Below are 25836 nucleotides of genomic sequence, written 5' to 3' on the forward strand. Positions count from 1 at the left end.
ATCTTCTTAAATACAGTATACAATTTACCTTTACCCAGTGGTTCTGAACCCTGTAATATCCAATATCCTTTTATAGCATATATTTATGAATACTTCTTTACTACATTGAAATGAATTTCAGAGACAGTGCACCTTGCCAATACAGGTAATTTTGAAAAATTCAATGCAAATTTTCTAGATATAATATAAAGGAGAAATAAATGGAAAGTAATGTTTCAATAATAGGTGCTCTGTTATGAAACCCTAGGAGACCTGCTGAAGCAGTGAGTCTTGGCATCTATATGTAGAATGCAATATCTCCAAATGCAGATTGGTTCAGGTATGTTGTGTTGATGACTAAGATGTCACAAAGGACTTTTTCTCCAGTGGTGTGGTTTTCCAAAACAGAGAACAACTCTCAGCAAGGTTCCAGCTAATCTATTTACATTAAAGTCAGATTCTTATAAAATTTGGTCAACTTTGAAAAGATGCAAACAATTTGTGTGTGTGTCTTCACATGTAAAAGGGAGTTAGGTTCTTGGCTCAGATAATTGTAGACATGAGTTTTTCTCACCGGGACATTCAAAACTCATGCTAAATGTGGGATGGTTCTGTGATTTGTGGCACTGATTGTTGTATTGCAGGACATCTGAACGTCTTTGACCTCCTCCCAATACATGCCAAACGTGCCCCTCCAGTTTTGACAACCACAAACACCCTAACAAGTTTAGAGACCACCTCCTAGGGTGCTGTAATCTAAACAGGGATATAAACAGAGCTTCCAGGGAGCTCCCATGTAACTTTCAAGAATTTACATATTTAATTTCTCTTCTTGTGAAAATGGCCATTTTCCAATAGTTAAGCCTCTTCCCTTGATGTATTTCCCATGCTATTAATATTCAGTTCTATTCCACAAATATTTATTATATGCACATGTGTGTGTACATCCATCTGACTATACCTTTCTATGTTATGTACCTTTACTAGCATTCCAAATTATAACATCCTGTCAGTTTATCTCTTGCTGGATGAATGATTTTATTGTTTTTATAGAATATTTGCCTTAAACAATACTCTCATATTTTCTCAAGGTGCTAAAATAGAGGAGGCAGCAGTAGAAAAATGCACTATGGGCCGGGCGTGGTGGCTTATGCCTATAATCCCAGTACTTTGTGAGGCCAATGTGGGCGGATCATGAGGTCAAGAGATTGAGACCATCCTGGCCAACATAGTGAAACTCCATCTTACTAAAAATACAAAAATTAGCTGGGCATGGTGGTGCATGCCTGTAGTCCCAGCTACTTGGGAGGCTGAGGCAGGAGAATCACTTGAACCCAGGAGGCAGAGGTTGCAGTGAGCCGAGATCATGCCATTGCACTCCAGCCTGGGCGACAGAGTAAGACTCCATCTCAAAAAAAAAAAAAAAAAGAAGAAAAGAAAAGAAAAGAAAAATGCACTGTGCCGGGCACTTAGGACACTGAGATGAAGGAGCACACTATGTAATAGGGAGACACACAGATGGATGGACAGACAATGATGCAGGTTGAGCAGCTCTATGGACAGGGGACCATGCAAGGGTGAAGGAACATGGACAGCAGAGAGCAAGAACTGGAGAGGGCTTCCCGCAAGAGGTAATGTCAGAATGGTGTGTGAGGAATGAACAGGAGTCCAAGAAGCATTAAAAAGTGGGAAGAACATCCTAGCAGATGGAACAGCCCTTAAAAGGGCACAGAAGCTAAAAAGAAATGAGCTATGAAGCCATGAGATGTGGAGGAAGGCTAAATGCATATTGCTGTGTGGAAGAAGCCAGTCTGAAAAGGCTACATGCAGTATGATTCCAACTACATGACATTCTAGAAAAGGCAAAACTATGGAGACAGTTACAAAGATCCATGATTGCCAGGAGCTTGGGGGAAGAGAGGGATGAATCGGTGGAGCAGAGAGGATTTTTAGGCTAGGGAAATTATTGTGTATGATACTATAATGGTGGATACATGTCATCAGACGTTTGTCCAAACCCATAGAATGTACAGCACCAAGAGTGAACCCTAATGTATACTATGGATTCTGGGTGATATTGTCAGTATAGGCTCATCACTTGTAACCAGTGCACTACTCTGGCATGGGATGTTGATAGCGGGGAAGGCTGCGCCTGTTTGGGGTGGGGGCTATATGGGAGATCTCTGTACCTTTCTCTCAATTTTGCTGTGAAGCTAAAATGGTTCTAAAAAAATCAAATCTTGAAAAGGCACCGAAGTATGAAATGGAGCAGTATTGGGGCACCAGTAAACCATCCAGTCTCTCCAGAACTGCAAACTAACTGCTACTACAGCAAGAGAGAGGGGTCAGCAACTACCTGCCTGCAGCGGGGGTAGGGGGGAGTTGGGGGAAATTGGAGGGTAGGGGTCCCTGACAGTTTCCTCAGAAATGGGTTGACGTATTCTGGAGGAGGAGGAGGAGGCAGCATGAGGCGGCAGGCAGGATGCATTTCTTGAACTGGATCATGGCCAGGTCCTTACAGCTCTTCCACTGCCACCTTTGGCAAACATTCCTGAGATCCTGAAGGCTCAGACAAGGTCCATCCCTCTTACGTTACCATGGGGATTATCTCTTCCTCCTTTTCTCTTTTAGTTTTCCCTCCAAGGAAGGGTTGTCACTCCTTTTCCTAAAGGAAGAAAGACCAAGTGAATGATTTTCAGGGGCACCGTGCTGTTATTTCCCGAGGGAACCACCGCCATATTCATGAGCATGTTGCTCGTTTTCTCCTTCCCTTCTCTTCTCCTTAGCCCTCTCCCTCTCACTCTCTCCCATCTCTCCCCTTTTTCCTTTTTCTTTCATTACGAAGACTACAAGGAGAATACATGGGCACTGTAGAGGCCTTGGAAAATGCAGAGGAGTACAAAGAAAAAAGTAAAATCATGTAAATATCCTTTGTCCAAGAAATCCACCATTAACACGTTGATAATTGTATTTCTGAGTGTTTTCTCTGCATCTACATTTGGCCCCAGTGCCTGGTGCTCCATTGGCCCCACAGTACCCCTCCCACCTGCTACCTAGCCTGTCCAAGTTTCCCTGCCCTCTGGTACTGGCAGGGGTTGTCATCATGTCCTGGCCACAGCCTGTGCCTTCCCTGTGTTACTCCATCAGCTCCTTCTGGATTGCTGACCTCTGCTCTAACCACTGATCGTTCATGACAGTTTTGCTACCCACCTTCTGCAGGTGACAGATCCTTCTGCCTCAGAAGGGGGAGTGCTACTGTCCTGCTGTCCTGGAGCTGATGGAGATGGACACTACTCTCCCCAGTAACACTAGATTCTCAGGAATAGATACAACACCTTCCAAACTGCAGCTGACACCAGCTGTAGATTTTAACAAGACTTTTAAGATTTAGGAATGTCAGAGACATATTACCCATAGCAGTTACATCACATCTGCTTACAGTTCTGGCTGTTCTTGGAGCCGAGAATTCCAGGCCTGTTCCAGGATGTCCAGTTGGGCTGTGTCCTTGACCTGCCTCGAGGTGGCTGAAGCCAGCTTGCCCTGCCCTCCAGGAGTAGCTGTTGCAGGCAGGCAGCTTAGCTCAAAATGAGAGAAACTATGGCTAATTTAAACAAAAATGAAAATAATTTTAAAAAGGATATTGGATAGATACCAAATCCTTGGGATGGTTGGAAACCCAAACTTGGAAGGTACCTTGTTAAAAACAATGACCAAATCACACCATGGAACTGGTCCTGGAAGAAGCCACTGTTGTGTCCGCCTGGGCATATACAGGGATGCTGCTGCTAGAACCATCCTTGTGACTGCTCCTGGAGTGGGGCATACTACCAGCATTGGTACCACCATCCCTGGAATGGCTTTCACAGGGTACCTGTTTCTTTATATAACATCCAAGATACGTCTGCTCCTGCCTGCCACCCCACCTCCCATGGAAGCTCCCCACTGATGCTTTCACTTCCACCTTGATTAAGGGCAAGGTTTACCTTCCATACCCACCCTACTCAGGGTTCCAGTCCCTCACCCTCTGTCAGAGGACCTAGGAGGATCCAGGACTCTTGAGAGGTGGGCTGTGCACAGGTGGTGAATCATTGCGAGGTGGGCTGTGCACAGGTGATGAATCACCAGCAGAAAGCTCTGCATCTAATCTCTTCCTCTTGGCCTCCAGACTGGATGTTTTGCTTCCCCCTCTCTCCCCCGCCACCACCCAGAAGACCCTAGGAAGATCTCATCCCTCCTACTGTACTTTTGCTCCAGGCTGAGTGGCCATTCCGCCTTCTCTCTGTCTGTGTTCCTAACCCGGTCTTGCCTACTGTCTGGAAGAGGAGAAAGCGGTTTTGTAAGTCTCCCTCTGAGAATCTCCACACCTCTTTTCAGAATGGTCTGGGGAGTGGGGGTGCCAGTGAGACGAAAGAGGAGGACAGAGGACAGAGGACTCTCAGATGACTACTTCAAGGTTTAACCCTGTTACATCCGCATGGCTGTGGTTCAAAGTCTGAATTATGTCTTTATGGCTGGGAAAGCCTGGGTCACGTGCTTGTCTCCTCATAGCAGGAGAGGCTGGGAAAGTCAGTAGGTGGTACATTGCAGCTTCTATACTGGGAGGAGGTCTCTGTCTTTCACCAAACTAAAGAAGGATGTTCAAATTATTGGTGGACAAAAAGAATGACGAGGATCCTCTGACGTGGACATGCCCTGTGATCACATTAGCTCTGTTTGGTCACAGCGTGATAGTGGAGTGGCTTGGGTGACCTACGGCAGGATCATTGATAATCATTTACCATACACCAGAGGCTGAGCATCACCAGGGTTGGTCCAATTCCATTTTCTAATCTTTTTCCTAACATGGGGTGAACATCAGGAGGTCTGGAGATCTTCTTTTGTTGCTTTTAGATTCTCAGTTTCTGGTCCTCTGAGAAGAACTGTTCAAACTGTTCATACATATCTCTGCTAAACACTTTGCAGGAGCGATGTAATCTAGAACTGCATTTTAGAGAGAATACTCTTGTAAAGGAAATAGTATCTACAGAGATGCAACCCTACCAAAGGGTGGGGCACTGTTGACTACTTTATCTTATGGAGCATGTGTCCCTGGAGTCACAGTCTTGGGATGCCTACATCTGCTTTCATTTGCATAGCTAAACAGCCCAGTCTCTTCATGAAAGGTAATAGTCTACTTTATTCATTACATTTAGCTCCATGAAAGAGTTTGCATATAACTTAATTCTTTTAAGAGGAAAAAATATACTAATTAAAAGCCAGGACATTTATTATGCATGTTCAGCAATCAAAATAGGCTTCAGTGTAGTCCTTCTATTTTTTTTTTTTTTTTTTTCTTTTTTGAGAGGGAGTCTCACTCTGTTGCCCAGGCTGGAGTGCAGTCACATGATCTTGGCTCACTGTAAGCTCTGCCTCCCGGGTTCAAGCGATTCCCCTGCCTCAGCCTCCCAAGTAGCTGGGATTACAGGTACCTGCCACCACATCTGGCTGATTTTTGTGTTTTTAGTAGAGATGGGGTTTCACCATATTGGCCAGACTGGTCTTGAACTCCTGACCTCAAGTGATCCACCCACCTCTTGGCCTCCCAAAGTGCTGGGATTACAGGCGTGAGCCACTGTGCCCCGCCCAGTGTCATCCTTCTAAGCAAATCCATTCTAATCAAGTGAAAGAGCAATGCTCCTCTTTAATAATCATAAATGAATGATAGATGAATAAGCAAATGAATCATGTATGCATTTATTTGTCCACAACACACAATTGGAGCCTGGCATTTCCTGGAGGCATTTGTATAAAACTTAGATGAGATCATGTCCCCTAGGATGTCAAGGTTCTTGCCCTGGGTGATTCTGCCATGAGGGCTCCAATGGAAACTTTGGCAGGAGTAGAAAACAGCCAATGTATGTGAAGTCCAAGTTCATTGGCACCTCCCTAGCCTCCTTGCAGGGTTATTTCCCTCCATCACTAATCCTCTGTTTTGGGTCATTTGCAACAACTCCCTTTACTACGAAGAGGGAATCTTGAGGTATGGGCAGTAGATATGGAGACTGTGATAGGCAAACAGTTCCACAGTGCCATGAGGTTCCTTTTACACTCTCTCACTCCGTGAGTTCTTTCCCCTTCACAACACGTCTGATTTATCACAAGCTGTGATTAATTATTTCCTTGAATAATTGTTTAATGCTTGTCTCAACTCCTACTAGCTCTGTGAGACTGGGGGCCGTTTTGTTTTACTCACCAGTGAAGTTAGCTCACTATCTGACAGAGAGTAGGTACGCCATAAATACTGATTGAAAAAAGGAATAGAAGAGTTATAGAGTTCAGCTTCATTCATAGCTTGAAAAATATGCTAAAGGAATTTTCTCATTGGTAGGTGCTTCTGTCCAGTTCCCTCAACGCAGGCCTTTCCAGTGTAGGGCTTATTTCTGCATGACTTTCTATAAAGCTGTATTTCCTTCTTATCTAACTTCTCATTCCTAGTCTAACTAGAAAGTTCATGCATATCCCTTTCTCCCTTCTCTCCATTTTCTTTTTATCTCTGAAACAATTAGGTACACACGTAGCTGGGAAGCCTTCTTGTATGCCTCCAGAAAAATTCTAGATCCCTCAAACTATTGTTCTATCTCTTCTGTCTATACCCCAATGTTTTTTTCTCAGTTATGCTCTTAAATTAACCTTCTTAAAGATTTTCTAATTTTGTTTGCTTCTCGTTGCCTTTTTCTCTTCTAGTTCACACACCTTTCTCTGTAAGATTTCTTAATGCTTATTTTATTTTTATTTATAGTTTTATATGGACAAGCATCCCTAGGTGCTTACATTAAAGATATTTGTCAAAAAAAAGAAGGAAGGAAGGAAAGAAGGAAGGAAGGAAGGAAGGAAGGAAAGAAAGATAGAGAGATAAAGAAATATGGAAAGAGGCCGGGCGCGGTGGCTCACGCTTGTAATCCCAGCACTTTGGGAGGCCGAGGCTGGTGGATCACAAGGTCAGCAGATCGAGACCACGGTGAAACCCCGTCTCTACTAAAAATACAAAAAATTAGCCGGGCGTGGTGGCAGGCGCCTGTAGTCCCAGCTACTCGGAGAGGCTGAGGCAGGAGAATGGTGTGAACCCGGGAGGCGGAGCTTGCAGTGAGCCGAGATTGCGCCACTGCACTCCAGCCTGGGCGACAGAGCGAGACTCCGTCTCAAAAAAAAAAAAAAAAAAAAAAGAAATATGGAAAGAGAGAAAGAAAGGAAGAAAGAAAGAAGGAAAGAAAGAAAAGAAAAAGAAAGAAAGAAGAAAAGAAAGAAAAGAAAAAAGAAAGAAAGAAAAGAAAGAAAAAAAAAGAAAGAAACTGTCTATTGGGAAGGGGGTTGTTTACTGCTTACCCAGCAACACCCAGGCATTTGTATAGGTGTTGACCTAAATCTGTCTGACCTTGAAGCCTGTCTTCAAATCTTCTAACAGGCAAGATAAATAAGGTCACAGAAAATGCATGCCTGTTTGTCACTTACCTTTATTCCTGGGCCTATAGATAGTTCTGTCTAGTAGCCTCTGGGCTACTCATGGGAGTGGGGATAGGGGTCATATTACAACCTTCTTCTCTTTTACGTGTTCTGGGTGCTCTTGGATACTTGTTCCAGGGAACAGCTGCATAACTAAGAGATGGGTGGGAAGGACGAGAAAGAGTAAAGTGTTCCTAGAGGAGCCAGCAAGGCAAGGGGTGTTTTACTGACCTAGTCTGTTTTACGGCTACATGAGAACCCTGACACTGCTCTCCCCTTGCCCCGGCTGCTGTTCCAGGTTCTTGTCCTTCCCAGACAGCTCTAGCCAGGGTTCAGGGTTCCTTAATGGCTGTCCCAATCCACTCTTCTTTTAGCAGAGCACCCTTAGCAGGAAACCCACTGTAATCTCACCCTACGTTTCTGCTTTTACAACATGTCTTCCTTCCGGGTGAACATTCAGAAGCTAAAGAAGGGAACTCACCTTCCCTTGAGGACAGCTTGCTGAACACCAGAGGATTTCACCTCTTTCCCCCTTCATAATGGAATAATCACTGAGCTTTCTGCTAAAATAAAAAATCATGGCCCGGGCACGGTGGCTCACTCCTGTAATCCCAGCACTTTGGCAGGCCGAGGCGGGTGGATCACTTGAGGTCAGGAGTTCAAGACCAGCCTGGCCAACATGGCGAAACCCCATCTCTACTAAAAATACAAAAATTAGCCGGGCGTGGTAGTGCACTCCTATAATCTCAGCTACTTGGGAGGCTGAGGCAGGAGAATCGCTTGAACCTGGGAGGCGGAGGTTGCAGTGAGCTGAGTTTGCGCCACTGCACTCTAGCCTGGGCGACAAAGTGAGACTCTGCCTCAAAAATAAAATAAAATAAAATAAGACAAAGGAGATGATAAATTAAAACCTAACATTACTATATTCCCTTTATACTGAAGAATATGTCTTATATCTGTGGAAAGATGAGTTTCCTAATACAACCTCAGAATTAGATAGGCGATCACAAGGGGTAACTCCCAAAAGGAAGGGGAGAGGAAGGGGCTGGGGTAACAGTTTCTGGGTCAGAATAAGAGTTGAGTGGCCATGTGTATTACAGCAGGTGGAGCTCCCTATACAAGGAAAGAAGCACTGGGGTGGAAAATGAGCATTTATCCTATTAGAGGGGTCTTGTGCCTTCACTCCTGTCACTGCTTAGCCACGGAACTGTGACCTTACACCTTGTTAGCCAGTGGAAGAAGAGTGAGTCTACCTTTTAGCTGTCTGTTGCACTGTTACTGTAGTATTATTGTATGCTTCTGTTTGTGATGGTGGAGAGGCCATTTGAGATGGAGGCATTGTTCATCATGCCGCTGAAATCTGAGTAGGATAAATTTAGAATTTGGATAGGTGAGCAGCTGGGAGGAGCATCTTTTGGGATTGTCAGGAGTTACTCAGTTGGTGTGACTCATCAGCAGGTGTCCCATTCTCAGTTAAGGATTTGTCTGGATGTTTTCTACATGTGGTGTGATCGCTTATGAGTTATTCCTGCCTCTGAGACATATCTTCCGAATGCCTAACAAAGATTTAAAGATCGTCCATTACAGTTGGCATTCTTTTATATTCCACATGCCAGAGCTACCGGAATGTTATTCTTTCCTTTCTTCTCTCCCAGGTGATATATTTGGTCACCTAGGTGTCATTAGGTACTAAGCTTTGCCTTCAATATCTACCAGGGTGGGGCACCATGGACAGTGCCACAAAGACTTTTTCAGCCAAAGGCTCAGATCTTCCTGCTGTACTTTGTGTGCAGAGGAAGGAACTTTTCTTTTTTTCCCCTTTCTTCTCTCTCTCTCTCTCTCTCTCTCCCTTCCCTCCTTCCCTCCTTCCGTTTCTTCCTTCCTTCCATACCTCCTTCCCTCAAACTGCCGTGTCCCTTGCAACTAGAATGGTCCCTGACATATAAAGGTTTTAAATAATTATGTGCAGGATGAATTAAATGCCAAATCTTGTGTTCCAATAGCATATTATCTTCAAATGTTAACAGCCACCAGTTTTTTAGAATAGAAGGCTTTTGAAAATTTTAATTAAAGTCTTCCTGCAGTGGAACAGTTGATTTTTTTTTTTTTTTAGTTGGAGTCTGTCTCTGTTGCCCAGGCTGTAGTGCAGTGGTGCAGTCTTGGCTCACTGCAACCTCTGCCTCCCGGGTTCAAGTGATTCTCCCTGCCTCAGCCTCCTAAGTAGCTGGGATTACAGGCATCTGCCACCATGCCCAGCTAATTTTTGTATTTTTCAGTAGAGATGGGGTTTCCCCATGTTGGCCAGGCAGGTCTTGAACTCCCGACCTCAGCCTCCCGAAGAGCTGGGATTACAGGCGTGAGCCACCACGCCTGGCCTGAGTTTTTATTATTTGTGAATTTTATTTTTTTCCATCCCAGATGCACCTATATTGGTAGTCTAGTGATAAAAACAATTTACCCATATATACCAACATCTTTTTCAAGAACTTTGCATAGTGAAACCAGCAAAGTACTGAACTGGCCAGTCTGTCATAGGTGTCATGCAACATGACTCAGAGTCAGAAGCTGGATATAAACTTTTTTTGTGTGTGTGTAGATATGATCCATTTGTGTATTCAGCTTTTGAGTGGGACATTTTCAATAGGCTTCTTGAAGGTTCCACTTCACTATTCTCACTGTGTGTGCTTACAGCATCTCTGCCATGGAGATTTTAGGCAAGGAGTGTTTAAAAGCTCTACTCATAGTTTATAGAATTGCTGGTGTCACAAGGCCATTCATTGTGGTGTTGAAATTATTAGTTATAACTGAACCTTCTAAAATAAATCTTGGAAGAAAACATGTTATAAGAAAATGAAGTCAGTCCTCTTACTAGGCAGTTCCCATTATCTTTCCGTTTTGAGAAATTATCCTCAGTTCAGATGTATTACTATGGTGATGTGTTTGCATTTCAACAAACCAAACCAAGCTGTAAACTGAGCTCTGCATGTTTAGCTTCTGTCTTAGGATTTTTACTGCAGTGTCTTTATTCTTGAGTAAAATCCCCGACATCCTGGCTAGAAATCACAATGAATAAATAATTTCCCAGCCAGACAAAACAATCTGCATTGTTAATCTCAGAATTCTAAGAAATTACATAAAGATGCAAACAATGGGGATTAAAGAGGGGGTAAAAATTAAATGAAAAAATAGCCCACAGATGAATGGAAATATACATGCTCTCCAAAATAGCATTGTGGAAGTAAACAAAAACAGGCAGAGAATTATGCTTAATGAGAACTGGACATGTGGCTTAGCCCTCTGAGGCCTGAAACAAGTAAACACTTCCCGAATTGTCAGTCCATACATCCCTCTCTCAAAAGAGAGCTCTTAGAACTGGCTCCCTCTCCTCCTGTTTACGAAGCTTACTTGGTCTTTGGAACAATTGAACATATAATTTTAACAACTAAATGAACTCTACAGGAGATGGGTTTTGAGTACTTCAAAAATTCCTATAGTTTGTATCAATCGGATACGGGAGATAGTTTTGCAAAATACTGTTTGTGTAAAGAGAAGGGAAGAACATGTGCTCTAGTCTAACCAATCAACAAAGTGTGAAAACATGATTCAGACAGAAGTACACAACCATCCTATCAGTTCTACCCAAATATCATATCAGACCATCTCTTCCCTGATAACAGTTTTGTTAGACTAAGGACACATTAGCTCAGTTAGATATGGGCTCTCACAGAGCTTTCTGCTAGTGGCTCTGCTTACTGGTAAGTAAGCAATGCAATTTTGCCTAGCAACCCCACCGTGGAAACACGGCTCCATTCTGTAAGTGGCAGGGGGATGTGGCATGGAGGCAGGGAGAGTGAGGTTTGTGCCTCTCAGAATCCCTCTGCAGCTGGTTCCTGACATCACAAACGTTATCTGCAATTCTTGGCAGTTTCTGAAGGATGATGAAAAATGGGATGGGGAGGTGGCTGAGCCTGGGGTTTTGGAAGTAGGGTGGAATTAATTGGAAGGCAAATAAAAAAGCTTCCATGATTGTGAGCTGAGACTGTCTGAGAGCTCAAACCAGAGTTGGCAAGAGGAACCAAAGGAGAATGAGGACATTTTTTGTCATTGACAATGAGGTATACAATATATCCAGGAAAGGACAACCAGCAGTGACCTCCTGAAGCTAAACAAAGATTATCTTAAGCCACATATGAGGGAACATTCCTCAGTGGCAAAGAGAAGCATTAAACCTGGGACTCTCTATGTCTAAGGAAAAATTTGAGCATTTACATTAAAATGGCCTGTTAACAAGCATTGAATATTAACCAGGCATTGTGCTAAGTGTTTGCACACTTGTTTAATTTTCCAAACAATCCGATAAGGTGGGGTTTCTTATCTCCATTTTATAGAGGAAAATAATGCACAGAAAGGTTGAGAAACTTGCCTAAGGTCACTCAGCTATTTAGCAGTGGGGATGGGATGTGTCTCAGGCAGTCTTTCCCTAGACTCTGTGCTCTTAAACACTACTATGGTTTTTCAGCAGCAGTGAACAGTTACAGGGCTAATGGGGATAAGAAAACTGAAGATCACCACACGGCACATGAGATGGTTTGTGATTCCATTGTGAAAGCTGCAGTTTAAAATGTTCAATTAAGGCAACTTTTTTTTTTTTTTTAAATACCTAGAGGGCAGCAAAAACATGGGTATCCAGAATAACAGATATTGCTAAAACCTTACGCCCACAGCACTTCTTTTTATAGCAAAGTATGGGTCTACACATATTTTCCTACACCTACACACACATACACATGCAAGACATGCATTTCTTAAGTCCCTGAAATACCCTGATAATTAAATGCTCCAAACATTCTCTGAGCATTACCCTTGGATGTCTAGGAGAAGCAGCCCAGGAACACACTTGTTAGCCTGGGCAATGAGTAGTGGTGAAATGTTTACCTTGCTGATAAAGTCTCCAGTAGATGATGCAATTAAGATGCCACGATCTAGCCTTTGTCATACACTTCCTTGTCTGCCGTCAAACAAATCCACCCCTGTCCTTCCCCATCTTCCCTCCTGCCCATCTCCTGAAGTCCAGGAACGTCTCCAGCTTCCTACGTACTTGCAGTCCTCTTTTGCCAACCTCAACCTCATTTAGATTGCAATTACATTCACATCTTAATTTATGACTTAACAAGCATCTCACAAACATTTAATTCACTTTAATTTCACTATGCATTTGAGGAGGAATATTTGAGGAGGAATGGTACTCCCATTGCCAGCAATTAGATTGACTTAATGATCTTTGGCGAAATCTCCTTTTGGGCTTTGAACTTTTCGTACATTTCTGCAAACAAAACTAGGCTAATTAAAGTAAGTTCCTGGATTCTCAGAGGGGCTTACCTGCCTTCACAAAATCCTCCTGTAATATCCAACATGGATATTTATGAAATGGACAAAACTTTCCCTGCAGTTTTCAGGTAATTTATCTTGTTATGACACTTTCATGTGTGAAAAAGTCGATATTTTCATATATAGTTTTAACAATATCAATAAATTGTATTTTTTTTTCAGATGGCTTCTCTGAGGAGATTAGGATAATTAGATCAAATTATTTTTCCCTGTTCCCATTTTATATACCAGATGCCTTCTTAGGAGTTAGAAAAGTACCTCCTTTTTACAAGGAAGGATGGCATTTCTTTAGCTTTTCCTGGACAGATCACCCAGTGACCATTTTTTATTCTCAGTCTTCCTTCACAGAAGGGACAGAGGACTGCCCATTTTCAGCAGGAGTTAGTCTGATTTCTTTTGTTAGGTGCAGACAACTTTGTTTGACAACTTTCTTTGGGCTGGTGAATTGTTGAATTACTTGAAAAGCTGTTTCCATTGTTAAGCACTGGACTGAGAATTAATTACATCAGAATTCTAATCTCGGCTAATTAGTAGCATCATTTTATGCAAGTCCCTTAACCCCTCTTGGCTTCTGTTTTGCATGTGTAAAATGAACTATATAAAGCAAAGGTCTCTCTGTGCTTGGTGCGATGAAGAGGATGCAGGTCTCATGGTACCGATTTCTTATATTGATTGCCCCAAACGTGGTGTACGTTTGCAGAAAATTCATCTAGGCAATGTAGAAAGGCCATACATTCTGGTGTTAAACACATCGTTCATATATTTATGCTAGTATATGATACCAGGGCCTCCTGATGACAGTCTCCAGCACCAATTCTGAGAGTTGTGAGGATTTTTCAGCTTAGAGTCAATTCCAGTGTCGCCTTCAGCACATCCAAAGAGAATACGACCGATGCTACCAGTCCTGTTCCTGGACTCCATTGGTTTGATTCCTTTGCCCCAGTATCAGTCTAATTTCCATTCTAGATGCTTTTTTTTTAATGACCCAACAACTGACTCCTTCAGGAGCTGGCATGAGATGAGATTTGTTTGCAGAGTTGTATAAAAATTTCAAAGCCCCAAAGGAGATTTCACCACAGATCATTAAGTCTATCTAATTGTCATCCTACTACCCATTTAGACGGGGACCCTGTTATGCTAACTCCTATCCTGTCTCTTGTGAGTAATACAGTCAACACACATGATGATCACAGCACCAGCTCAGACAGGTGTGTTTTAAAACAAAAGTGTGTTATAAATGTACAGCCTCAGCAGGGAAAATGTGGGGGTGAAGAAACACACAAATACTTGGCTGGAGACGGTCACAAGTGAAGATGGGGATGACTGTGTTTTCTGTTTCATCCAAACATTTTGGCCTGACTCAGATAATTTTTTTTCCAGCATATTCTGTTTGACACAAGGCAAACGGTGCAAATCCATCACCACCATTGTGGAAAGAGCTCCAAACTCATTCTCACGAATGGTGGATCAGTAATACTACATGACAAATGGCAGCAGGCCCTTTTTGGGAAATCGTTATATTTGCACCAGTGAGAAGTTAGAATCACTATTTGGGCTGCAGTCATGGAACTATGCAAGAAACATTCAAAGCATCGGCTAAGCAGGATTTTTTGTTTGTTTGTTTGGCCTGGTGTCCACGAACAGGCTTCAGGGAGCCTGAGAACCTCCTAGACCACTTGGAAACTTCTGAATGCACTTTTCTAGGAAAGAGTTCACAGCTTTCATCAAATTTCCTCCAAGCAGCCAATGACCAGAGAAAGGTTAAAAGTCACTGACACAGTACCTTTTTCTGTGCATCTATATCCTGAATCCAGGGTGATGCCGCTGACTTGCCTATCTTTCTCCTTTGCTCTTTCTAGAAAAAGCAAGTGAGTCAGACGAAGATCCGGGTCATCTCAACCATCCTGTTCATCTTGGCCGGCTGCATTGTGTTTGTGACGATCCCTGCTGTCATCTTTAAGTACATCGAGGGCTGGACGGCCTTGGAGTCCATTTACTTTGTGGTGGTCACTCTGACCACGGTGGGCTTTGGTGATTTTGTGGCAGGTAAGCACCCTGGGCATGCCAGGCACTGGGGCTCTGGCGGGAAAAATAATCTGTTGGCTGTGCTTTTCGCAATCGATAAAAGATGTTGCGGGAGAAGCAAATGAAGATGACTCAGTGTCACTACTGCTGTGAAGAGGCTCATTTCAAATCCCTAGTCCTATGTAATATAAACACCATAGGTTTTTTCTGCTACGAAAAGAAAGCCAACCCTTTCCTTCTCAGGATGCTTATTTCCCTTACTGTCACACGAATTATGCAAGACTAAAGTGAATTTCTCATTGAATCTTGGACTTCTGAATTGGATTAAACCTCTCTAATCCAATGATAAAGGCTGTGCTAGGAAGTGGCACATAGGAAACTCAGACGAGATTAGCATAGAATTTGGTCTGCAGTGACCTGCAGGTTCAGCTTCCTGACTCCCAGGTGAGAGCCATCATCTCTGCAAACGGTTGTCCTGGGCATGCCCAGATACAAAGCTGAGGACTTTGGTGACTATGGGGAGCTGAGAACTGCCCAGAGGGAATATAAGCTCATGGATTATGCAGGAGTGTATATATAAGCAATAGTCTTCCTTGTAAAAATAAATGTGGATGAGCTATGTTTAAGGAAGTGAAAAAAAATCACCATCAATTTCATCTAGGGCCAGGGAACTTGCAAATGAAATGAGATTTAGTTTCATATGTGCAACAGTTTCCCAGAAGTGTGGTAGAAAGGTACAGATAGAAGGAAGAGGCCATCCTTCTCTTTTTCTGATAGGATAGTTCTAGATGTTCAGACAAGTGATCAGTTTCTACTACAAGAAGTGAACACTGTGATCAAACAACTCTATCATCTATCACAAGTTTGAAATGTCTGGGTGGAGTGTGTGTGTGTGTGTGTGTGTGTGTGTGTGTGTGTTTCCTTTACCAGTTCCTGGTGAAGTGGCAGCCTGACCTGAGCCCTAAGCAGACTGTTTTTTTTTTGTTTTTGTTTTTTTTTTGTTTTTTTGTTTTTTTGAGGCGGGGTCTCACTCTGTTGCCCAGGCTGGAGTGCAGTGGTGTGATCATGGCTCACTGCAGCCTTGGACCTCTGGGGCTCAAGCGATCCTCCTACCTCAGCTTCCTGAGTAGCTGGGACTACAGGCATGTGCCACCATGCCTGGCTATTTTTTATTTTCATTTTTTGTATTTTTCATAGAGATGGGATTTAGCCATGTTGCCCAGGCTGGTCTCGATCTCTTTGGCTCATGTTATCGGCCTGCCAAAGTGCTGGGATTACAGGTGTGAGCCACTGCACCTGGCCAGACTGTTCTTGTTTGGCATGTGATCCCAGCAGTGTCTTGATTTCTCCATGGAATACTGTGCGCATCAGGAGGATGGGTTCTGGTCTCTGGGAGTCTGGCAAATAGGAAATTCTGGAAGAGATTGCTGAAGGCTCATCAATAGGGGCACGCGTGCCTCCCTGTTAATTTTATAATACAAATAACTGGCAGAGTGGTTTTGTAGCTCTTCCAATTGGGCAGACAAAGACTGAATTCCACTTTGTAGAAATAGTAGGGTTTTTTTTCCCTTCCTTTTTATTGGTTAAGGACTAAGAATTGCAAAGTGACTAAATTTAGTTTTTTTTAGCTTTTAACTAAAAATTGATTTTTAGTCAATATGACTAAAAATCATTTACAGAAAGCCTGGAGTCTGGGACTCTACCCATTTTCCCCTTATGCACAGTGCTCAACCATGGATGTCTAGTTAGTGCCCTCAAGCTCTGAAGAGAGACCGCACAGAGAAACTGAGAAAAGTAAGAGGAACAGTTATAGATGTATTCCAGTTAATCCCTTAGCATCATCCATAGCTGGTCCATGGGAAAACTCAGTGGTGGTTCCAATCTAAGGCAAACACATGTAGTGGCAGCTGGAATTTTGAACTATTTCACAAACATCTTTAAGTATCGAAAGCATAACCTGCCGTGGGTGGTGCTTTAGAGCTCTCTGGGATAACACTGGGCTGTCCTGAGGACTGTCTATTATAAGATACCTGTGTCAGACACAGATCTCTAACCAATGGCTCAGTTCGGTCTGTTAATCTGAGGCACAAATAGCAGAGGCCTGGGAGTGAGATTTTTTAAATGATGCTTTTATTATTTATTATCTACCATGGACTGAGCACTTAGTACAAACTAGCACTTTACCTTATCTTTACTTACCTAGTAAGGGCACAACCTACACAGTCCCAGGCATCCACAGTTTTACTGCACTTGTCAGTGATTACAGAGCCATATTTCCTTTGTCCTGAGGTTTCTGCAGACCATGGTCTCTTAAAAGTCACAGTGCTGACTGCAATTAGGCCAGACCCCTTCCAAGCTCCAGTTTTCTGAGCTTACACAGACCAATCTGGAGAATGCATGCCTGAAAAGACTGGAAGTTTATCTCTATCTTTTGGTAACAGTCTACAAGTGATAGGGAAGGTTGCCCAATCATTGGAAAATGATACATTAACAAGAGTTGATGGTTGCTGTGATTTGACATGGTACGAACTCTACTAGAAATGTAATCAGAACATTGATCCTGCAGGATTGATTGCTGATTTATTTTGCAGCTGACTCACTTTAGGACAGCCTTACAGTATTTTGCAACTCTGTCTGGGAGCACACACAGAACTCCGAATCCAGATAAGCAGCTCACAAAAGGGATACTTAGAAGGGTGTTGACTGCCTGCTGCATTGTTCCTTGTTCACTAGCGCACCCTAGTGACCATCTTTGCTGGGTGATAGTGACTTGCAAAGGTAAATATTTACTCCCAGATAGCCCACAGGAGAAAGCTACAGATTTCCATATGAACTTTAAAGTAGTTTTTTCCAATTCTGTGAAGAAAGTCATTGGTAGCTTGATGGGGATGGCATTGAATCTATAAATTACCTTGGGCAGTATGGCCATTTTCACGATATTGATTCTTCCAACCCATGAGCATGGAATGTTCTTCCATTTGTTTGTATCCTCTTATATTTCATTGATCAGTGGTTTGTAGTTCTCCTTGAAGAGGTCCTTCACATCCCTTGTAAGTTGGATTCCTAGATATTTTGTTCTCTTTGAAGCAATTGTGAATGGGAGTTCACTCATGATTTGGCTCTCTGTTTGTCTGTTATTGGTGTACAAGAATGCTTGTGATTTTTGTACATTGATTTTGTATCCTGAGACTTTGCTGAAGTTGCTAATCAGCTTAAGGAGATTTTGGGCTGAGACAATGGGGTTTTCTAGATATACAATCATGTCATCTGCAAACAGGGACAATTTGACTTCCTCTTTTCCTAATTGAATACCCTTTATTTCCTTCTCCTGCCTGATTGCTCTGGCAGTGGGCAAAGGACATGAACAGACACTTCTCAAAAGAAGACATTTATGCAGCCGAAAAACACATGAAGAAATGCTCATCAGCACTGGCCATCAGAGAAATGCAAATCAAAACCACAGTGAGGTACCATCTCACACCAGTTAGAATGGCCATCGTTAAAAAATCAGGAAACAACAGGTGCTGGAGAGGATGTGGAGAAACAGGAACACTTTTACACTGTTGGTGGGACTGTAAACTAGTTCAACCATTGTGGAAGTCAGTGTGGCGATTCCTCAGGGATCTAGAACTAGAAATACCATTTGACCCAGCCATCCCATTACTGGGTATATACCCAAAGGACTATAAATCATGCTGCTATAAAGACACATGCACACGTATGTTTATTGCGGCACTATTCACAATAGCAAAGAGTTGGAACCAACCCAAATGTCCAACAACGATAGACTGGATTAAGAAAATGTGGCACATATACACCATGGAATACTATGCAGCCATAAAAAATGATGAGTTCATGTCCTTTGTAGGGACATGGATGAAACTGGAAAACATCATTCTCAGTAAACTATCGCAAGGACAAAAAACCAAACACCGCATGTTCTCACTCATAGGTGGGAATTGAACAATGAGAACTCATGGACACAGGAAGGGGAACATCACACTCTGGGGACTGTTGTGGGGTGGGGGGAGGGGGGAGGGACAGCATTAGGAGATATACCTAATGCTAAATGACGAGTTAATGGGTGCAGGAAATCAACATGGCACATGGATACCTATGTAACAAACCTGCACATTGTGCACATGTACCCTAAAACCTAAAGTATAAAAAAAAAAAAAAAAGCTACAGATTTCTCTGGCGTAGCACAGAAAACAAATGAACCTCAAGAACCACTTACTGGTGCAGGAACTCAAATCGTATCCTACAGCTCTAATGATGCAGGAGAGAGTTGTCTGAAAGGAAAAACCAAAAGCAGCTGGACCAAACCGAAGGGGGCTTGGCACAGGAAAGTTAGAATTCTAACTCTAAGAAGTGGCAGCAGCCGTCGAGCCTCATGGTCTGCTGCGCTTTGTTGCTGATTGGGTTTGGGCTTGTTGAGAGGAGCCACAGGTCACATTTCTTGCCCAGCTGCCTTTGCCGTAGGACTCAGTGGTGCTAGATGTGGTTACAACCCTGGTCCGGTGGGAATGTCTGTAATCACTCATCACCTAATACCATAGTTACCAATCCATTGCTAGTATCTGTCGTCTTAGAAATGGCCACTGCCTGCTTCGTTAAGCAACAGCGTTTCCCAGAGAGAGATCGAGGCTGATGTCCGTTATTTCCAGGAGCTTCCTCACTTCTTTAGGATGGTGGGTTGGGCTTGCAACCTGTTTTGCATGGCTGCCTCCAGCAGTGTCTGTAGGAAGGTTAGAATAAATAGGCTAATTATTCAGAATAAATGACTGGTCCTTTCAATGGAACAGCCAGTCAATGCAATCAGGCAACTGGCCAGTTTGGTTTGATGGATTTTTACTGTAATCCTTATTTATAAAATAAAGGGATTGGCCTCAGAGGTCCCTTTCAGTTCTAGTTTATGGTGACTCTAATTACTCAGCCTAATTGACCCTTTGGAGTAGCGCTATGTAAACACCATTCCTCAGTTAGCATTAAATCACTATTGCTGGCATCAAAGTCCCAGTAATGCCATTAAAGCTAATTTTACTTTCACACAGCCACTTGTCTCTTAGTAAATGTACGACTGCTTAAGATGGAAATGGTTCCAAGAATTCCAAACATAGGGGGTGATATGATTATATTTGATTTTTATTAAAATAAATTTAGAGAAGTGTAAGAAAAAACAATGACAGCCAGGCCTGATCTGTTGTCCTGTAGTTCAGAGTCACTCATCCTCAACGCTCAGGTTGAGCATTAGTAGGTCAAGTTGGCCACTGGCGTTTTTTATTTCTGGTATTAAGGTTAGTGGTCAAGAATCGAGGGAAGTAAAGCCTCAAGTTAGGCTTTTTTGGGTAAGGGATGGGTACCCCCCTTGCCCTCTAACCCCAGTCCACCTTGTACACAGCAAACCTAACAGCTGAGTGTTACACGATGATGGATGACGTCTTCACTACATGGAATGGAATATGTGTTCTCTGCAAAGACCATATGCTAGATCACGGTTAAAGTAACATTTGGTTGTTTTCAGGGGGAAACGCTGGCATCAATTATCGGGAGTGGTATAAGCCCCTAGTGTGGTTTTGGATCCTTGTTGGCCTTGCCTACTTTGCAGCTGTCCTCAGTATGATTGGAGATTGGCTACGGGTTCTGTCCAAAAAGACAAAAGAAGAGGTAGGACCCCTTCCTAACTCTATGAATGGTCTTGAGAACAGATGAGCTTGTGTCCAGAATTGCCTGTCTCTGTCCTGTGGGCTGGAGTGTTTCTGGCTCGGGTGTGGGGGGGGTGGGGGGGGCGGGTCATAGGCTTCCTCATGTTGAATCATTCTTTCAAAGCTAAGGAGAATAGAATACAGTTATTTCTAGATTCTTTTTTTGGCAGGTGAGAAAATATGGTGATTCGTTTACCAGCCCATAAATCCTGGAAAAACTAGTAAATAACAGCTGATTTAAAAAAAATGAAAATGAAAATAAATAGTCAGGAGAGGTAGACTACTGCTGAGTGTGTGGGAGGGTGTGCAGCCTGTCCTTCTGGTCTCAGGGTCTGTGCGGAAAGGCAGTTGAACGCCAAGAATCTTTCCCGATTCAGTAAGAAACTGAAATCATGCAACAGTGGCCAGCTACGGGGAGGTGAGCCCAATGGGCCTTTTTCACTTATATCCCCTCTTGGTTGTCGCATCCATAGAGACAAATATACATCCCTGAGGACAGAGCCGTGCATGTAACTTTACGTGAAGGGAAGTAAAGGAAGACATAAGAAGCAAAGATAAATTTTGTGATGAAAAAATAAATATTCATGTAGCTCTCTTAGGAAGAGAGGAAAAGAAAGGAGGAAGGCCAAGGAAGGAGAAAAAAAAAGAGCTAAAAGAAAGGAAGGGAGATAAGGAAAACCAAAGAAATAAAGAGAAGACCAGCCTCTGTTTGCTTCATTCTGTATAAAAGGCCCCAGGAGAAAGTTGCTGAATGGAGAGATTTCCCATGTCATTTTCCTGGGCCCATATGCTAATTTTCCTGGTTTACATAAGTAAGCCAGGAAAGTAAGCAATGCAATTTCCAGACTGGTTCCCCAGACAGCTAACTGACCTGCTGAAAATCAGCTATAACGAAAGAGAAGGGAACAACATGAATATTGACTTTCCTGAATGCACAAATTTGAGTTCCTCATTTGCAGAGGGAAGCATGGGACTTGTACTGTCTGCTCTGTTCATTAAAAGCCGAGAAATTTGGTGCTGATCCTCAGGGAAAACTCCACTCTAAGGAGGCCTGTTCTGTGGGCTTTGGCAGAACAGGCCCTCTTCCTGCACCCCGACCGGGGGAAGTGGGTTACCAGCTGCCCTGGAGCATCTTCTTAAACCAGGGAAAGCCCCACAGCACATGACCGTAGCATGGCCCAGATAGGGTGGCCAACCATCCCAGTTTTCGCAGGACTGAGGGAGTTCCCAGGACACAGGACTTTGCTTTAAAACTGGGACAGCCCCAGGCAAACTGGAACAGGTTGATCACGCTGCCCGGATAGAAAACCAGAAAGGCAGGGAGGGCAGAAGGCCTGCTGAACATCTGCTGTACCCAGGACTGAGTGAGGTGCATTTCCTCGTCTCAGGTGAGCTATATATGGTCACTCAAGTGTATGTTGGGGGAATGAGGCCATGCAATTGACAAAAGAGAGCTCGAAGCCAGGCCTGTCCAACTCCACATTTTAACCTCTCCTGCAGAATGCCGTCCCCCTCTCTTTAAGTCACCGTCTCCAAATCTCAGGCTTCTTGGGGTTGCCCACCACGTGTGTCTCCCTGAGCCACCTTATTCACTAGCCAATTAGGGATGGGTGTCCAGGTGGCAGAAGTACTAGGGCAGAAGGTAGCATTTGCACCTCTCCCTGGGCATGTGCCGCGTCACTTCCTGGCCTCCCCGTGGGGACACCCGAGGGCTGTGGGTGCTGGGAGGCCAAGCAGGGAGGCATTTGTCAGCATATTGTTGCTCTTCTGTCTCTTGGCCAGGTGGGTGAAATCAAGGCCCATGCGGCGGAATGGAAGGCCAACGTCACGGCCGAGTTCCGGGAGACACGGCGAAGGCTCAGCGTGGAGATCCACGATAAGCTGCAGCGGGCGGCCACCATCCGCAGCATGGAGCGCCGGCGGCTGGGCCTGGACCAGCGGGCCCACTCACTGGACATGCTGTCCCCCGAGAAGCGCTCTGTCTTTGCCGCCCTGGACACCGGCCGCTTCAAGGCTTCGTCTCAGGAGAGCATCAACAACCGACCCAACAACCTGCGCCTGAAGGGGCCGGAGCAGCTGAACAAGCACGGGCAGGGTGCGTCCGAGGACAACATCATCAACAAGTTCGGGTCCACTTCCAGACTCACCAAGAGGAAAAACAAGGACCTCAAAAAGACCTTGCCCGAGGACGTTCAGAAAATCTACAAGACCTTCCGGAATTACTCCCTGGATGAGGAGAAGAAAGAGGAGGAGACAGAAAAGATGTGTAACTCGGACAACTCCAGCACAGCCATGCTGACGGACTGTATCCAGCAGCACGCTGAGATGGAGAACGGAATGATACCCACGGACACCAAAGACCGGGAGCTGGAGAACAACTCATTACTTGAAGACAGAAACTAAATGTGAAGGACATTGGTCTTGGACTGAGCGTTGTGTGTGTGTGTGTGTGTTTTTAATATTCACACTGAGACACGTGCCTTAAACAGACTTATTAGTCCAAAATTACATAGCATTGAAGAATATATTTCACTGTGCCATAAACAACTGAAAGCTTGCTCTGCCAAAAGGAATCAGAGAACAAGAACTTCATTTCAGATAGCAACCACAGGACACACCAAGAGTGTCCGTGCACGTAGCCGGTTCTGGCCGTACATGTTAAGGGCATTTCAGTGGCAGTGCTGTACCCCTGGGCAGTGCTACCTGGGCACACACGTAGACAAGGGCAGCTATTCCTTAGACCAGCCTCCTGAAAGAAACAGGTGTGTCTTTTTAGTGGAGTCGTTAGTAATATGTGCGCACGCAGAAGGGGACCTGATTGGGGTGAATTGGTTATGTGTAACAAGGGTTGGAGTTGACATTTTGGCATGTGCTCTGAGCTTGAATTTTGACACAAACCATTCAGTGCATCATACCTAGTCTTTCTATGCTCCAAATGAATGTCTGTGGGGACCTGAGAGCACCTGGAATATGCTGGAAGCAGATCAGAGCACACGTATTAAAAGGTGCAATTGCTTTTCTCATGACAAAAGAAAAAAAATCACAAACACATCACACTGTGGATATCACCTTAACCAATGACAGAAGCCTGCTGAGTTTGGTCTTTCTCACAGGGGTAGGTAGTCCACATGAACTGGCGAGCAGTGGTGAAAATGCGACATCAACTGCTGCGTGGTTAAAGGCCAATCATGCATTTTCCTCAGTGAGTGCAATGGTGACAATAAACTGATTTGGAAATGTCCATGTACTTTGGTTATAACTTGTTTTGATAAGAGGGGGAGAAATACCAAACAATTGCCTTGCATGATGCCAGTGGCTTGCTGTTCTGTCTAGCTGATCCTACATTTTTATAAAAGTAGACATCCTGCATTTCTGAGACACACTGAGGAGGACCATGGCATCTTTCCATCTCAGGGCTTTTTGTCCCTTGGGTGTCTTAGGGTAGACATAGTGATAAGATTCAATCTCGCTATCTCCAAACAAAAAGTAAATGTACCCCTTGTACAGTAAGCTTGAAATGTTTTTATTGCTTGCAGCGTGAGTGCCATTAATTCCGTTTAACGCTGATACTTAGAAATATTTAAAATATTTCATTTTGCTTTTATGTTTGGGCATTCCTTCATTTTGAAAATGTCACTTCTTCTCCTTGCTTGTTTCTACATCTCACATCGGTCATTCACTAAAACTGGAACACCCCTAGACTGATTGTTCCCAGGCAAACGATAAGCTAACACATCATAATTATGATTGGTCTGTGAGGCTAGAACATCCCGTAAAGGAAAGTCGGGGAATGGCTAGTCATAGGTTGCATGATGATTTTAAACGGGTTTGTAGCAGAAAGGGGAAAATACATACTCCTGCGTATGCCTCAGTCTTTATCATAATTGGCTGGTTCACAGCTAGCTCTTTGGGCCACACGTGAAAGCATTTGGACCTGGCAACACCAGGCAGTTGCTGGTTATGGGTATTCTAGGCTCACTGCTACCTTTTAGAGAGTTCATGGGATTTTACGTAACTAACCTGCAATGTGGATTTGCTAAAAGATCACAGCACTAGTGGAGACTTCCAGAAACTGTCTTGTGCTTTCTAACCTCCAGGGACAGTTGTACCCACGACATCCTCGACCACTGGTACCATAGAAGACCTGTCCCTGCCCATTTCTCAAAAATGCACATCTCTTCCCTGCCTGGAGCACATGCAGTCCCATCTCCCTGTCCCCAGACCTTTAGGCTCTGTTGAAGTTCTGGCATTGCTTTTGAGAAGGAGCCAGATAAGAATCAACTTTGATGAGACCCTTCCTGTCCAAGGAAGGTCTAAGTCAACTCCTCCACTGGACTGGAGATGAGGCTCACTGGTGACATCCTGTGTCCACACAGTAATAAATAGTCACTTGGGAGGCGATGTTTATGCAGGTGTGGATGTTGAGTTTTCCTATGGGAATCATTCCAGCCCGACAAAAATGTGTTTTAAGGAATAGGTAGATAACTGGGACTTCCTCTCTTATTCTAACAAGTCGAAGTTTCCTAATTAAACTGTCCATGGATCTCACTTAGTTGGTTTCCACTCTGTGTTATCTGGTACATTCTTTGTAGTAGTGTGTTAAAATCCAGGCCCTACAGCCAAATCTGGCAGAGGCTTCCTTCTCATTTATCCAGTGCCTTCTGTGGGCCAGGCACAGGATTAGGCACTTTATGAACGTCAGCTCAATGAAACCTCACGACACTCTGTGGGAAGTATTTGCAAACCCATTATATACACAAGGACACAGAGGCTCAGGGAAGCTATGTTATTTATCCAATGGCACACAGCAAGAAAGTGGTAGAGCTGGTATTCAAAGTCTGACCAAAGTCTGCTTTCAACTTCACTATAGTGTCTGTGTCATGCATCCTTGTGAATGTGTGTGTTTGTGTGTATGTGTGTTTTTCTAGCTTCAATAGACACAGCTTACAGATGTGAGGAGCAGATATGGCGGAATCTCCACCGCCAAGAGGGCACAAGGTCTTTGTGTAAACGTGGCTCAAACGGTTGCCCCTGCAGACACCTACTGTACATTTATTTGGTTTCAGAAATTCTGTATGTGGCACCCTTTAAAAAATGCCCTTTGAAAGCACTCTTTTGCACTTTACTTGCTAACTTTGTAGAAACTCTGCATACAGCAGGAATAAAATAGTTCAAAGCACTAAGCTGCATACTCTACCAAATGGAACAGGTGCATGTGTTGGTGTGTGCATAGATGCTTCCCCAAATAGTCAAATCAGTC

General features: G+C 43.7%; 1 protein-coding gene across 4 annotated transcripts in view; it reads left to right on the top strand.

The window, feature by feature from the left end:
- Positions 1-24180, top strand: part of KCNK10 (potassium two pore domain channel subfamily K member 10) — a 144417-nt gene extending 120237 nt beyond the window's left edge. For all 4 annotated transcript variants that reach the window (XM_055288517.2, XM_055288519.2, XM_055288516.2 and 1 more), the window contains exons 5-7: positions 14706-14892; positions 20396-20538; positions 22359-24180. In XM_055288517.2, the coding sequence (XP_055144492.1) occupies positions 14706-14892; positions 20396-20538; positions 22359-22979 (951 nt within the window). In that variant the 3' untranslated portion in view covers positions 22980-24180. The remainder of the gene's footprint in view (positions 1-14705; positions 14893-20395; positions 20539-22358) is intronic.
- The last annotated feature ends 1656 nt before the right edge of the window (positions 24181-25836 follow it).

This window comes from Symphalangus syndactylus, chromosome 8 (genome assembly GCF_028878055.3).
Source record: "Symphalangus syndactylus isolate Jambi chromosome 8, NHGRI_mSymSyn1-v2.1_pri, whole genome shotgun sequence".
Classification (NCBI taxonomy): domain Eukaryota; kingdom Metazoa; phylum Chordata; class Mammalia; order Primates; family Hylobatidae; genus Symphalangus; species Symphalangus syndactylus.